At 35.3% G+C, this 16,896-nt stretch overlaps 1 protein-coding gene across 2 annotated transcripts in view; it reads left to right on the top strand.

Moving 5' to 3' along the window:
- LOC137392938 (transient receptor potential cation channel subfamily A member 1-like) overlaps window positions 1-16,896 on the top strand; it is a 41,947-nt gene that overhangs the window by 18,532 nt on the left and 6,519 nt on the right. The window contains exons 11-23 of one of the 2 annotated variants that reach the window (XM_068079300.1): window positions 240-377; window positions 568-709; window positions 2,917-3,086; window positions 4,297-4,516; window positions 6,540-6,610; window positions 7,724-7,910; window positions 8,415-8,543; window positions 9,648-9,823; window positions 10,165-10,225; window positions 10,480-10,548; window positions 11,237-11,479; window positions 13,692-13,805; window positions 16,663-16,707. In XM_068079300.1, the coding sequence (XP_067935401.1) occupies window positions 240-377; window positions 568-709; window positions 2,917-3,086; window positions 4,297-4,516; window positions 6,540-6,610; window positions 7,724-7,910; window positions 8,415-8,543; window positions 9,648-9,823; window positions 10,165-10,225; window positions 10,480-10,548; window positions 11,237-11,479; window positions 13,692-13,805; window positions 16,663-16,707 (1,765 nt within the window). The remainder of the gene's footprint in view (window positions 1-239; window positions 378-567; window positions 710-2,916; window positions 3,087-4,296; window positions 4,517-6,539; window positions 6,611-7,723; window positions 7,911-8,414; window positions 8,544-9,647; window positions 9,824-10,164; window positions 10,226-10,479; window positions 10,549-11,236; window positions 11,480-13,691; window positions 13,806-16,662; window positions 16,708-16,896) is intronic. The other variant, XM_068079301.1, reaches the window with a different exon arrangement.

Genomic DNA, 16,896 nt, shown 5'->3' with positions numbered 1-16,896 from the left:
ACCCAGAATTCTCAGGCATCCCATATCTCTATAGTGATAAACAATTTCCTATGACATCATGTTAATGTGAATTGTCTGATGGGAACGTTATCTTGTGTATACTATATCAGTGTAAGAGCAAGGAGGGGGTAGCTTTATTTTGTATACACTATATCAGTGTAAGAACAAAGAGGGGGTAGCTTTAGCCTGTGTACACTATATCAGCAAAACAATTTTCTGTAAAACAATTATGTTTGTAGGAATGGCTACCCAAAATGCATCACAGCTCTGTTTCGCCACAGCAAATCAGAGATCAATGACGATGATGCTGAAGGGTGTACTCCAATGCTACTCGCTTGTTTGAATGGCCACTACGCTAGTGTCAAAGCCCTTCTAAAGTAAACCACACCATGATGTACTCCTTCTTTGGTTATTTATTACATTCTTGCATCTGAACTAAATTTGTACTAAATATATATATATATTATATACAAATATATATACATTATATACAAATATATATATTATACACAAGTATGTGCATATATATTTGTGTTCATCCATAATGTTTATCTGTTTCATGAGTAGGCATGGAGGGGACGTGTCAGCAAGAGGCCGTGATGAGTATAGTCACACTGCACTGACAGCCGCTGCCTGTAATGGTCATCTAGAAATAATAGACCTATTGCTAGAGCATGTTGATGATACAGAAGTGTGTACCAAATATCAGGTATCAGCTGTAACTAAAGTATAGAGATGACTCGGTGAATGCCCGGCATTGTACGAGTGATCAAATAAGTTTTTGCATAAAAAATTTATTTTTGATCGGCTAAGTTGCTTTACCCAATGAATTTGAGTAACTTAGGCTAGTCTAAATCTCTACTATAATAAGAGCCCTTATTATGGTAAAGATTTGTAGTTTGATAAAGTATTATAGTGGCTAATACGTAAGCCACCGTTAGAAAAAAATTGCATCAGGATCTCTCACGCAATCATGATCTTCAAGCGTATTCGCTGAAGCATGATACATGCTATTTTAACCAATTGGCATTAAGGATTGGAAAATTTTAATAAGTATGACTACAATTATTCCATTGTATAGCAATGTAGCCATATAGCCTAGTGAATAGACTCATTTGTCTGCAGATCTGGAGGTTCCAAGTTCAAATTCAGTGCGCAGCAGATTTTTCATTTCTATAACTTTATCGCTTTAACTGGACACACAAACGACAGACAAACACTGAAATTTATGTATATACATGTAGATAGTGAGATATTTTTCGAATATTAGGTACTAACAGTAACTAAAGTATAGAAATGATGATGAGGTGTCTACCAAATATCAGGTACTCATTGTAACTAGAATATGGAGATGATATTGAGGAATCTGCCAAATATCAGTTCATCGGATGAACCATTCAATTTATGATAGAATCCTATAGAAGTGATGACTGGCATGGTAATTGATGTTATGCTCTTTGTGTCGGATTGTTTTCATTTGATAATCAGAGAAAAATAGTTTATCATATTGCATTATTTTATGTAGTTAGTGATTTTACCATCCTATTGTGTTAGTTTTTGAATGATTCTGCTGAGTTAGTTATCGTATCGTCCTATTGTGTTATATTATTTCATTTTTATACTTAGCTAGTTATTGTACCTTTTTATTAATTAGCTATTTTATCAACTTACTGAGGTAATGATTTTACTATCCTATTGTGTTAGTTGATGCATGATTTTACTGGGTTAGTTATTGCATCATTTTACTGAGTTAGTTATTGCATCATCTTACTGAGTTAGTTATTGTATGATCTTCCTAAGTTAGTTATTGTATCATATTACCGAATTAGTTATTGTATGATATTACCGTGGTAGGTATTGTATCATCTTACTGGGGTAGTTAATGTATCATCTTTATGAGTTAGTTATTGTATCATATTACCGAGGTAGTTATTGTATCATCTTACTGTGTTAGTTATTGTATCATCTTACTGTGTTAGTCATTGTATCATTTTTCTGAGTTAGTCATTGTATCATCTTTCTGAGTTAGTCATTGTATCATCTTTCTGAGTTAGTCATTGTATCATCTTTCTGAGTTAGTCATTGTATCATATTACTGGGGTAGGTATTGTATCATCTTACTGGGGTAGTTAATGTATCATCTTTCCGAGTTAGTTATTGCATCATCTTGCTGAGTTACTTATTGTATCATATTACTGAGGTAGTTATTTTATCACCTTACTGAGATAGTTATTGTATCATCTTACTGTGTTAGTTATTGTATCATCTTACTGTGTTAGTCATTGTATCATCTTTCTGAGTTAGTCATTGTATCATCTTCCTAAGTAAGTTATTGGATCATATTACTGTGTTAGTTATTGCATTATCTTCCTAAGTTAGTTATTGTATGATCTTCGTAAGTTAGTTATTGTATCATACTACCGAATTAGTTATTGTATCATACTACCGAATTAGTTATTGTATGATATTACCGAGGTAGTTATTGTATCATCTTACTGGGATAGTTATTGCATCATCTTTCTGAGTTAGTCATTGTATCATCTTTCTGAGTTAGTCATTGTATCATCTTCCTAAGTAAGTTATTGGATCATATTACTGTGTTAGTTATTGCATTATCTTCCTAAGTTAGTTATTGTATGATTTTCCTAAGTTAGTTATTGTATCATATTACCGAGTTAGTTATTGTATGATCTTCCTAAGTTAGTTATTGTATGATCTTCCTAAGTTAGTTATTGTATGATCTTCCTAAGTTAGTTATTGTATGATCTTCCTAAGTTAGTTATTGTATGATCTTCCTAAGTTAGTTATTGTATCATATTACCGAGTTAGTTATTGTATGATATTACTGAGTAAATTATTGTATCACTCTACTAAGCTGCTGTAGTTAATGTTGTTCAGTATGTTTTTCTATTACAGGAAACAGCTATGCACTTGGCATGCAGAGGGAACTATTCCCAAGTGGTAGAGTTACTACTGCAGTATTCAGCTAGTGTCATCTGTCGCAACCATAAAGATCAGACTCCCTTAGATGTTGCCATTGAATGTCGATCACACCAGGCAGCAGCTGCCATCATCACCAGTGACAAGTATGTTTAAGTTAATTTCATTGAATCAGCTTGAAATTTCCAAGAACTTTATTATGTCTGGTGATATTTTAACAGTTTTGCTTTTGCAGTCTGTTGAATCGCATTGCTTTGTTTGCATGAAGCATCCTCATAGTTTTAGTGATGTAAGTAGAAAGTTCTAGTAATTAGTGATTAACTACCTCAGATCTGAGCTGGCTCACGGCAAAAAATGCAAATCATACGCAGTATTGCTGGCCAATCCGAACAGATGGCTTCCAAATATTGTTTAAGATGTCTCTAAATGTTTTTTAATATTCAAAGCTTTCTAGAAAACCTGGCCTTCTATAATAAGAAACCTCTGGTTAACCATGTAATGCTATTGCCCTGCCATTATCATCATTACGATAAAATCTCTGCCAATAATGGAAATATAGATTTCCATTAGGCAAACTCTTATCCCAACATGAAATCTTTTTGCAGTCGTGTAGGTTGTTGTCATTCTAGCGCAACTGGATGCTAGTTAAGCCTGTTAAACTGGTCTGGATAACGCCTTAGCTGGTGTTGTACTCACTAGTTCATTCACTATGTTTCCATAGCACAGATGATGCGGTGAGTGTTTCAATCGACATTTGCATGCTGTGGATTAATGCAAGCGCTTTGTTAAAAAAGATAAGGAGTTCAACGCCAGAAGTCTTGGCAGTGCTGACTGTGGTCTTGTTTCATGGCACGCTGAAGTGTAGAAGATGTTTAATATGAAATAGTTTCTGCGGTATTTTTGAGCATAATTCGCAAAGGCCATTTCTATCTTTCGCAAGCTTGAACACGCCTTAAAATTCTGCGAATAACAAAACACAGCTTGTGTATTTTAGCCATTTTCATCTTGCTGATGATGTAAACTTGCAGATTAACAGCGTTTTGAAAAGAGTGATAATACCATTTAGGGCTCTGCAAATCTTGGGAAATTTTTAAAGCTTGTAACTTTAGAATATCACAAACAGAGAACTTCGAACATTGGTGTTTTGAGTTCTAAAAAAAAATTTTTAATGTATTCATGCTAGCTTTAAAATAACTAGTTTGGCACTATTTGCCACTCAAACCCTCTCCACATACACATACATGCATCTTATAGAAACCTGTTATAGTGCAAATGGTATATTATGGTCTACTAGTAGTTGATATTGTCATCTTATAGAAACCTCTTCATGTCTGTACCAACAATCTCATCTTATAGATGGCAAGAAGCGATGGACTGTGTAGACGAGGGAGGTAACAACCCACTGCCAAGGCTGATAGCTTTCATGCCTTCTATAGCCAAGTTAGTCCTTGACCGTTGCATTCAGCATAAAGGAAATCCTGAAAAAGAGGACTTTGCAGTGACTTACAATTTCAAGTACATGGATCCAAGTCCATTGAGTCATTGCTGTAAAAATGGCAAGGCATGGTATGCAGCGGTAAGCTATCAGAAAAACAAACCGTTGCAATTTACTTTTGTACAAAAAACTGAATCTGTTTCCTGTTAGAGTGGCCTAATAGTGTCTTACTTTTTGAACAATTTATTTGTGGTTGAACAATTTGACCTTAGTTGTCGAACTTATGGAATGGTTCAACTGCAGATAGGTATCGCTGTTAAAAAAAGGGAATGCCAGTAGGAAAGCTTTTGGGGCAATTGGATGAAAGAGAGGAAATGAAAGTTTGACAAGTTCACTGCAGGTGTAAAGAGTGGTGAGAGAGCCTTAAGTGCAAGTGACTGTCACTGCTCACAAAGAGGAAATGGTGCTAGGGTTGGTTAGATTCTGAAGGTTGTCTGTTATGGAGATGAACTACCTCAGCAAAGAGGTTCATGCACAAATAGGTGTGACAGTAGGCAAAAAAGCTGTGACTATAGGCTGAGAAGGGATGACAGTAGTTAGAGAAGGTGTCACTGTAGGCAGAGAAGGTGTCACTGCAGGCAGAGAAGGTGTTACTGTAGGTAGAAAAAGTGTCACTTTAGGCAGAGAAGAGTCACTGTAGGCAGAGAAGGTGTGACTATAGGCAGAGACAGCGTGACTGTAATCAGAGAAGGTGTCACTGTGGGCAGAGAAGGTGTCACTGTAGGCAGAGAAGGTGTCACTGTAGGCAGAGAAGGTGTCACTGTAGGCAGAGAAGGTATCACTTTAGGCAGAGAAGGTGTCACTATAGGCAGAGAAGGTCTTACTTTAGGCAAAGAAGGTGTCACTATAGGCAGAGAAGGTGCCACTATAGGCAGAGAAGGTGTCACTGTAGGCAGAAAAGGTGTCACTATAGGCAAAGAAGGTGTTACTTTAGGCAGAGAAGGTGTGACTATAGGCAGAGACAGCGTGACTGTAATCAGAGAAGGTGTCACTGTAGGCAGAGGAGGTCTCACTGTAGGCAGAGAAGGTGTCACTTTAGGCAGAGAAGGTGTCACTTTAGGCAGAGAAGGTGTCACTTTAGGCAGAGAAGGTATGCTAGTTGAAGAGTCTCACTTCCAGATGGTTGTCACTGTTGGGAGAACGTGAATGCCTGTAGCTTGAGCTCAAGACAGTCACTAAGAGCATATTCAATCCTTAATGTGATCCTTGTAATCCTTATTTTACCACACTGTTGGAAATTTTTATTGCAGGCAGCAGCGACTTTTAGTGAACATAAACTGTTCCGATTGGCTGCACTAATGTTCAGAGTACTTGAACAGTTTTATTGTATCATGGTTACTATGTATTTCTTTTTATTTAAATTTGATTGTGTCATGAAACTCAATGAATGGCTTTTACATATCTTAGCCTTTGCTCAACTAAAGTCGTATGAAGGTTAAAACTTGTGTTATCAAACTGCTCTAAAGTTAACTCTCTCAATTAAATAGGAAGTCAGGATCACTTGAATTGGTTGAAATACAATTCCAAAAAGGGAAAATGATGTTGACAAGAATGAAATCTAATCTTATATAGCTTCCCAAATGGTCATGTCTCCAGTCATTGACTTTTCCTTGTCACTAGACTCAGACATGTCCAGCCAAGATCATAGAGCCATTTTTCGTGCAACTCTTAAAAATAATCGCAGCCTCTGCTAGCAAACCAAACACTGTTTACAGCTAATGAAGCAGACATCATACTCGGTATATAAAGTTGGCCAATTTAAACAATGTTTTTAGAGCTGTAACTTAATTTTTTTTTTTGTTTGTTCTAGCCATTGGTTGTGTAATATATACAAAACATGCTGTGCAGTTGCTTGTCTCTGGTGAACAACTGTAGGTTTCATTGCCTGATAATCGTACCTATTTTTTTAATCGATGGCTGAACAGAGCACCGAAAGGACATTACTGTATCTAAGTCCTAACTAAAACATGTATGATCTTGATCATAAATTTCATGTTCTGTAACAAAAAACAACAAAATTTTAAAATTCAATTTTACCTGATACTAATGATAAAATTGCAATCTGAATGTACAGTATGAGTCATATTACAAATCTTGATTTCAGGATATGGTCGAACATGAATGTAAAGATTTGATGATGCATGAAGTAACACAGATGAACATGCGGCACAAATGGTAGGTTGTATCTGTATTACTCTGTCTATTAGGGTGTCAGGGTGGCCTAGTGGTAATGTCTTTGACTTTCAACCATTGGGCAAGGGAAATGACCTCTGTCAGACTAGAGGTGTTGCAAAATGCATCCCTTCGGGTTAATCTGACAGTTCCAGGAAAAGCACTTGATAAGTGTTAGGACCATCCAAGGTAGCTTATAAAAAACAAGTCCTGGCGGTGGGTTTCTCTACATGAGAACATGAGAACACTACTAAGCATTGTCACTACATGACAGAAGCATGCCATTACTTTACTCTGCCTATTAAAGTATTAGTGGGTCCTAAGGTACTACTATCTACCAGCGTTCTATTGTATAATAGACTATTACTACCTACTGATGTACTATCAGTGAGTTTTACTGCCTACTGTTTCTACTGCCTAATTACTATTTGAGGCAAGTTGTTTAGTGTAAACTCATTATATGATGGTCAACTATAGATTTGAATATAGTATTTGAATATCCACAAACATCTAGTCACGGTTGATATTAGTGAGCTCACTGCATCTCATAACAGTACTTACATACCACTCAAATATCTGCAAGGCAAACAAGACTTGTTCTTTTATAAAATTTGCTGTCAGGGTGTGTTAACCTATCATATGATGGTGTAAAAAAACCTATCATATGATGGTGTAAAACCTATCGTATGATGGCGTAAAACCTATCGTATGATGGTGTAAAACCTATCGTATGATGGTGTAAAACCTATCGTACGATGGTGTAAAACCTATCATATGATGGTGTAAAATCTATCGTATGATGGTGTAAAACCTATCATATGATGGTGTAAAACCTATCGTATGGCGTTGGAAAACCTATCGTATGATAGTGTGTCGCCTAGCTCATGTTTTCACAAGGTTTAAATAATGAAGCAGCCTACAAGTGCAGTAAATAAGAGATCAATGTATCTGGTAGAGTTTGGTAGTTATTACTAAAACAAACTAAACTCTGTAAGACAGATGAAAAGAGTATTTATAGAATCACATCAATGTTTGATCAGCATTTCCTGTATTTCTTTCAAGCAATGTGAATGCAGTCTGTAGCCTTGCACTAAATATTTCTGTATGAACTTTTAGGCTAACCTTTGGACGAGGAATGTTTGTCGTTGACTTCATTTATTATACAACAGCCCTGGTTACTCTCTCTGTATTCATTGACGAGATGCCAAACGTAATCACAGACCACCAAGACTATCGTGGGTTTCCCATGAATATAACTGATGAAGAAGCGAGTAATGCAACTGTATTGGAGGAGCTTAAGATGGTGAGAATAATTAAATGATGCCTTCTAGACATTTGTTATTGTTTGAACAATATTGGTAAGAAGCTGTAACGCATGTGAACCATGCCAACTGAAGACTTCACCTAGTTGCTTAAATTATACCATCAGGTCAGTTATACTGACCTGATGGTATAACCTAATATCCACCTAATATCTGCAGTCTTAGCGGAGAAAGTATTTTGGTTTTTTGGTATTATTGGCTTAAGGCTGCCCTTTTGTTTATTCTTGTTTTATGATTTTTGCATGGCATCATTTGAAAAACATTTCTATTTTAAATGAAATTATTGGCAAAAAAGTAATATAAACCGATTACTATATTGCGGTACACCATGGTAGACTTTTTGCAAGTTGAATAATTTACAGGGATAACTATCAGCACATGCAGGAAGTGTATGCCCTTATATTCCTAACAAGTGTGTTTATTAGACTGTTTCATAGATGAACTCACACAAGTATTTAACAAATACATATACAATCTATACACAGAAAGGAACTCTAGACAGATTTGAAAGGCCAAGTGAACAGCAAGCAGCATTACTACAAATATTACGTATTACAACTTACCTGCTCCTCTCAGGGACCACAGTGAGGCTGGTCGTGGATCTCATTACATTAGTAAGTTTTATAGGATCTTATTCGCTTCCTACCCTGAACTTTTAAGTTAGAATTATTATAATTCTCTGTTAAGTATTCACTACGCACCTATTAAGTATTCTCTAAGCACCTATTAGGTATTCTCTACGCTCCTATTAGGTATTCTCTACACTCCTATTAGGTATTCGCTACGCTCCTATTAGGTACTCTCTACACACCTATTAGGTACTCTCTACACACCTATTAGATATTCTCTAAACACCTATTAGGTACTCTCTACACTCCTATTAGGTATTCTCTGCGCTCCTATTAGGTATTCGCTACGCACCTACCTATTAGGTATTCTCTACATCCCTATTAGGTATTCCCTACACTCCTATTAGGTATTCTCTACGCCCCTATTAGGTAATCGCTATGCACCTATTAGTTATTCTCTACACTCCTATTAGGTATTCACTACGCACCTATTAGGTATTCTCTACACGCCTGTTAGGTATTCTCTACGTTCCTAATGGGTATTCTTTACGCAACTATTGGGTATTCTTTACACAACTATTAGGTATTTTTACACACCTATTAGGTACTCTCTACACACCTATTAGGTACTCTCTACACATCTATTAGGTACTCTCTACACACCTATTAGGTATTCTCTACACACCTATTAGGTATTCTCTACGCGCCTGTTAAGTATTCTCTACACTCCTATGAGGTATTCTTTACACACCTATTAGCTATTTTTACACACCTATTAGGTATTCTTTACACACCTTTTAAGTATTTTTATACACCTACTAGGTACTCTCTACACACCTATTAGGTATTCTCTACACTCCTATTAGGTATTCGCTATACTCCTATTAGGTATTCTCTACACTCCTATTAGGTATTCTCTACGCACCTATTAAGTATTCTCTACACTCCTATTAGGTATTTTTACACTCCTATTAGGTATTCTTTACACACCTATTAGGTATTCTTTACACAACTATTAGGTACTCTCTACACACCTATTAGGTATTCTCTAGACACCTATTAGGTATTCTCTAGGTATTAATAAATAAATTGCATGTAAACTTAGTCAGTTTTCTAACCACTCAAACTTTGTTGCTTCTTTTACTATAGAGGCTGTTATTCTTCAAGAAAGGGGCAACATACGTAACCATGAGCATGATATCATGCTTAGCTGTGGCTATCCTAGCCATTGATGAGACAACATTTGTTCTTAAGAATTACCAATGGAGGGCTGCGTGGATTGGGATGTTTCTAGCATGGCTCGTCGCTACGCACTACCTCATCAGGTATGATATCTTTTCTTTAACTATTCACTTATATTCAATGTTTTAATAAAGTTGTCCATCAACGGAATTACTTAATATCAAATCATGTGGCTAATGGAGAGTTATCTTCTCTTAACCAGTTGCAGCAGAGCGTTTTAAGAGTGTTTTTTGAGCTGAATTTTTTTACACTGTTAAAACAGTTTTCATTGGGTTAAAATGTTTCAAGTCGGTTATTATAATTATTTATTATTATTATTTAATTAGAAAACTGTGATTCCATACAAGCTAAAGAATAAAGAGAATTTTGGAATAACACAGTATGTACTCATAGGACTTTCTCTATGTAAGGTTTATGCTTGTAGAGTCCCAGTGATTGGAATATATATGACTATGTTCTACAAAGTTCTTAGCAGCGTCATAAAGGTATTAAATACATTATCTAAATATCTGAATAACATAATCATAATATAATAGTCACTGTCTAAGAATTCACAGAATTTTGTGTTGTTTTTTTAGAACTTCTCAGTTGCGCCGATGATATAAACCCCAATGATATAAACCAATGTTATAAAGTGGGGGGGGGGTTTATATCATTGGTTGAACTAATAACAAACAATTTCATGCCAAACTGTAAGATAGCACAACTCCTTAGAAAACTTGTTCTCCACATGTTTTAGACTCTCCTGGTCATGTTGTGTTTCTTCGCTGCTTTTGCATGGTGTTTCTCAATCACCCAGCACCGAACTGTAAGTTTATATACAAACATTTTACTCTGTGATTATCGTCTCTTTTATAATTTCTGATAGCAGGGTAGGAAGCAGGGAGTAACCAAATAATAATTATATATATGAGCTAAACAGCAAGCTAACCGTGCTTAATTTTCAGATTATTCGAATTAGCAAGACGGTTGAACCGGGCAGGTAAATCAGTCCATCCCATCGATCAGTTAGATGCATAGTTAGATATGAACTTTATTGTCTCTAGTCAAATGCAGTTCAAAGCAAATGAGAAAGAAATAAAAAATAATAAAAAAATCAAAAAAATAAAATTAAAAGCAAATTAAAGGATAGTAAATTAAAATGATGGAATGGAAGGAATAATAAATTAAAATAATGGAAGGAAGAACTCTTCTTATTTAGCGCTGCTCTACAGTATAACTTGGATTGCTATAAGAGTATGACTGGCAAAGTGTTGATTAGTTAGTTAGTAGATAGATTAACCTATGACTAGTCAAGCTTCAAACCTCTCTACAGCCAGTCTGAGCAACAGTATAGCAACTCTATACACAGTTCAAGTTAGTCTATTTTAGCTTACTGTTAAAATATAACTTGATATAAAATAATTTATTATCTTACCTTTGACCTCACACAACTTTATATCATCACCGTTTTTAAACTTTTAAAGCCACAATTTGAACGAGATGTATTCCTTTAGGAAGAGTTTGAAACGCCGTATATAGGACTTCTGAGCACGATGAACATGGCACTCGGAGAGCTCTCATTCGTCGATAGGTTCGTCATTAGCAATACAGGACCATTCAGAGGAGACAATTTCGTTCTTATTACAATCTTTATGGTCGTTGTTCCAATAGCATTGGTGAATTTGCTGATTGGTGTAGCTGTGGGAGATATTGACTTGGTCAAAAGCAAAGCCACTCTCAGATTCATCTCTTTAAACGTAAGTTAATTGCTCTTCCATCAGGTTGTACTTATTCAGGTTTTTTTAAACTAAACGTCAGTATTTTTTCTCTGCTTATATTTTTGAACTGAGAAAGAAGTAGACTATTGTTAGCAATAATTTCCATAATTGTATACAGCCGAAGAAGAAAAAGGTTTTATACTATATATATAGATTATAATATATATACTGGAAATTGTACAATATATAACAATAATATGATTATATTATTATACTAGCCAAATGCCTGACGTTGCACGGGTAATAGAATACTTAGGAATTTAATGAATTTGAGTAACTTACCTGGAAAGTTAGATCTTTACTAAAATCTTTACTAAAACAATACTCACATTTTGGGCCAGCTTAACAATCGTTATGCGTAACGGTCAACAGTGTTAGTTATTAACCCCAATCAAGTGCTTTAATCGTGAGTATCTCAACCGTTTCTCAAGAATAAATCTATTGCAGTCTGTGTAGCTTAATGGTTAAATTCGCCACATTTAGATCTGGAGGTCCCAAGATCAAATCCAGTGCCGTGTGCATATGGCATTACTAGATGTTAATTGCTATAACTGGACACAGGGTTTAACAAAAGATGAACACAGATTTATGTATATGGACTATACATTGTTACATATGATAATTTTGACATTTGCGTTGTTACGCCATTGGCATTATAGGAAAGTCACACAACTTGCTTATTGTTCAAATTATTCTAACTCCTAGTTCTATCCCAAATTTAGGATGCCACAAACAAAGCATACCAGTTGATAATATACACACTTTTGCTTGAAATAATATTATTATAGTTAATAATGTTGTATAAATAGAGGTACTCACATGAGTTGAACCAGAGAATGAGAAGAAAAATCTATCTTTCATTCTATTTCCTTATATACTACCCAATACTGCCTAATACGACCTAATCTACTAGCTTTATCCACTAGCTGTATTCACTCACCGTAATTGCCAAGACCACCAGCAACTGCTTTGAGCCCAGATGCCAATATAGCCTGAGCCCAACAAATTTCATAATACAACAGATTACAACTATGTTAAAACCTTTCTTTTCAAAGTTTGAATACATGACTGAGATAAGTTTAAAGATCTTGTTTCGAGAATTGTGTAGAAAGCAGCTATTGGTTATGTGCGTGTGTGTGTGTGCGTGCGTGCGCGTGCGCGTGCGCGTGCGCGTGCGCGTGCATGCGTGCTGTGTTATGTTATGCCGTGTCAATGATAGTGATTGGTCGCTTCATAACAACACTCCTGCCTGATATAGGAAGCTATCAGATTTTCTTAACAGTCACAAGATAAAGCGAAGGGTTCATTTTATTGACTAGTTTATCCGCTTCCTTCCACATATTTCTATTTGAAAACTACTACTTAACCAGATAACAACTATTCTTTCTGTTGATAAAACTCCGTAATACAGGGAATAAGCTTCTAAAATATACCTGAGCTGACTCTGTTCACATTACACTTTGCGGTATTTGAATGTTTTATATATAGTGATAACTAGCAGAATTACCGGCGTTGCATGGGTATTAGAAATCAGCTTATAAACAATGAGAGGTAATGTGGTTGCCTGCCACTTGCTATTAGCCTGGCACATCGCCAATGAATAATTTGAGTAAGCTTACTAATAAGAGCTAATTACTTGCTCTCACGATTGAGCTTGCATAAAATTACGCTACCACCCTCCAGTCGTAACGGGCAGCAGTAGCGTATTTTCACCCATATAACAACATATATCGCCTAATAAATCCATCAAGCTTGTGTGGCTTAGTTTGTAAGGGATTGGACTGACAATTGAATGTGACTAATGATCAAATGGGAGGGTCCGTGATCAAATCTTCTGCGATACGGATTCTTTATTTCAAGATTTTAATAGTGTTATCTAGACAAACAGACACAGACAAACTTTGAGAAATATATACAGTATATAAATGCAATTCATAGGAAAAGGCTGAGCTTTTTCCAATGAAGCTATTTCTCAGCTTCAAGTTGTTTTGAATATTCATATTTCAAAACAAATATTAAAATAAATAAGTGATAGTACAAGCAAAAATAATACTAGTTAACAAGCTATATAATGCCTTTTCTTTTTTTCTGTTGCATTCTATTATGAGTATTAAGAGGGCCTGTTTTAAACTTCTTTTTTATTCTTCAGTTTGTTTTTAGCTAACAATATGCAGGTTTTACTTACAACCAGGTGGAGACAATTGATGAATACCAAAGACACGCTTTGAAATACGTCCAAAAGAAATGGTACATCCAAGAGCTTACTTTATATCCAAACCGAGTCCCTAAAGGCATCTTCGCAAAGGTAAGTAGAATATGTAGCTTTCAACATGATAGTCGAGTGTCGTATCTATCTAAAAAGCTATTATGTATGTCATCAATTCAACAAACACTATGATAGAGAATTTTTGACACTTGTAAGTGATTTCAAAAGCGACATTACAAAAAAATATTTAAATAGATATGATTAGATTAGTTTGTAAGTGTAATCTTGTCATTGAGCTTTTCACTACTAAGACGAGGTAAAAATGATAATGGAGATCTCTGACCTAAAATCAGTTGTCAGGTTTTTCTTGTAAACAGTCGGCACCACTAGACTACTCTACACTTTTTGTGATGAGGTTATGTTACAAAGAGAAATATCTTACAAGCTTTAAACATTCTTACTCCTTAGAAATCAGAGGTTTCATACTGTAAATAGCTGTAAATATATACTCTAAATATAAATACATAAAGTATATACTGTAAACATACTTGCTGTAAAACCTTTATTTGAACGCCATGGCGCTCTATTTTCTAACCCTTACTCAATTATAGTGGCGGTCAAATAGAGGCTAGGGCTGTATTTTTCAAATAGCTGGTGAGAATTATGAGAAGATAGATTTACTACTTTTACCGGCAAAGCGACGTTACTCTTGCCTATATTTTGCACTCTCCTTTGGGTGGAGCGACATTAAAGGTTGACTTGCAACAAAATTTACATTACAGTTATTTGGTATCAAAAGGTTTACCGTGTCTTACTCTACTGTGTTATAGGTTCAAAATATGTGGAAATGTGATTAAAAGCTTTTAAAAGCTAAAAAACAAACAGTTAAAAAACGGCCGTCGGTTGGAATCCCTTTATTTTGATGACATACTCAACTCGACGTGGTTATGGTTTTGACATGTGATATTATTACGTGAAATGAAAGGTCAATAAAAGGCTCAATATAAAACGTTTCGTAGCACTAGTTTTGTGACAAACATTTCGGGTTCTACTGGAAAACCCTCATCAAATATAGATGCTCGCTACTTTACAGTTTTGTTTCAGCTTGGTCTAATCATCTAGCCATAATCGCATCATGTGACCTATATTTCTCCGCCAAATGGCGTGAACAATTTCTGCAGCTTCTTTCGACCATCGCAGGTGACCAACAGGCTCCTCATGTTTATCAGAGGGTGATATGCACCCTCTCAAGCTAAGATTAATAAATTAAACTAATTTTTAGGCTAGGTTTTGAGGTATATGCTCAAAGTGACAGCATTACAATGATAATGAAATAGATGCGTAAAGACAATAGACATAGTTTTATTGAATGCGTGAAGTATATTTGTGGGAAAATATTTTGACGAATGAGGTTGCATGAAAGGGTAAACAGAAACGCATCGTGTTCAACTATATCACATTTGAGCCGTTTTGGAAAGGGAATCCAAACTACGGCGGTTTCGTGATGGCTGCGATTAACTGTTCGTTTTTGAGCTTTTAAGAGCTTGTAATCACGTTTTCACATAATTTGAATCTACAACATAGCAAAGTAAGACATGGTGAATCTTTTGGTATCAAATAACTGTAATGTGAATTGTGTTGCAAGTCAACCTTTAACTTTTTTAGATGCTAGAGATCCGCTAACTTACCCGCTATAGCCTATGATCTTCAAATAAATATGCATTAGAAAGCCGAGAAGTATTTTCCTCAGTGTATATCTATTGCTTGCAATTAACATGCAATGATATTACAGCCTTTTCCCTGCTTTGCAAATTGGTGAAGCTTTTAATTTTTATTTCATTCTAAATTTAAAAGCGTATTTTTAATTTATAGCTATATTTAACAATGTTACATAAAAGCTCATTGCACTCATCGATATATTTTCTACAGTTTGCAGCCAAAACTGGCTTTTCATGTGCAATGGAAGTAGAGTTATGAGCGTCGATCTATAGTAAGCTTTATATAACTGTAAGAATGCTACCAAATAATATGCTATAAATCTGCAAGTTTATAAGTTATATAATGATAATCTAACAAATGCTACAAATATACATGTATATTCAAGAACAAGTGACATAAACAAACCATGTAAGACATTCAGAAAAAAAATTGACATCATTCATTTGGCTAGTTGTGTTCTGATTGTTGCTTTTGTTTAGGGCGATTCAATCTTCTTTTGGCTGTTTGCTAACTTCCACAATGTCTTCTGACCTTAACTCTTTTTTCTGCACTGTTGAACTAGTCGGTATTAGCGTCCAAACAATTTTTTGGGTCGAGCAAGACTTTTATGAATTGCTTTTCGCACAAATAATGATAAACTTTTAGCTGCATGCGTGCTAAAGACCACTTTTAGCCTTAAACTAGTCGATCATCTACCATCGCAAATGTGAATCGTTTTTTTTCATATCCGTCAAAATATCAAGACCGCGCTAAACAAGGAGCTACTACTAGCCTGATGAAGTTACTAATTATTGCTATGGTTTTAAAGAAAAGATTTTAGAGTAAGAAAACGGGCTGCGATCCGAACAGAAACAACGAAAGAATTGATTGTTATTGATGTAACCAAGTCGTTATTAGCACAATTATGTGGACACTTTTCTACTGATAACCTTTTATTATTGGTTCGTAATGATCAAAGAATGTCGACATGGCGGTCAAATGGAGGTGGCATTCAATTAAAGGGTGGCACTCTATTTTTCAATCCTTCTCCTTTAGTGACAATCAAATAAAGGTAACATTCAAATAAAGGTGGCGTTCAATTAGAGGTTTTACGGTAACTGGTATATATTTCAAACATTTTACAAACCGAGAGAGATTTCTGTCTTGCTTGCTAGTCAGATGTATCCTAACTAGACTAAGAACTCTCAAATCAATCAATCTCAAATCAATCAATCTCACTACTATTAATTACTTACAGTTCAAAGATTCAATACCTGTTCTCAATTTCAAAGCAAATTGTACGGTGAGTACATGTACATGTAGTAACCCATTGTTGAGGGCTGGCTGAAAATAACTGCTACTTCTCAAGAGTTTCAAAGCATGATATTTTTTTATTTAATTATTTCACTTAATTCAGATTAAAATATTTGCCTGAAGCATAATGTTGGAACAAAATATGCAATAAAATAATCTTGTTGTCAGAGATACTTGT

Source organism: Watersipora subatra, chromosome 4, assembly GCF_963576615.1.
Source record: "Watersipora subatra chromosome 4, tzWatSuba1.1, whole genome shotgun sequence".
In the NCBI taxonomy this organism is placed as follows: Eukaryota; Metazoa; Bryozoa; class Gymnolaemata; order Cheilostomatida; family Watersiporidae; genus Watersipora; species Watersipora subatra.
The sequence above is the reverse complement of the archived record's forward strand: the minus strand, read 5'-3'. Positions and strand labels throughout refer to the sequence as shown.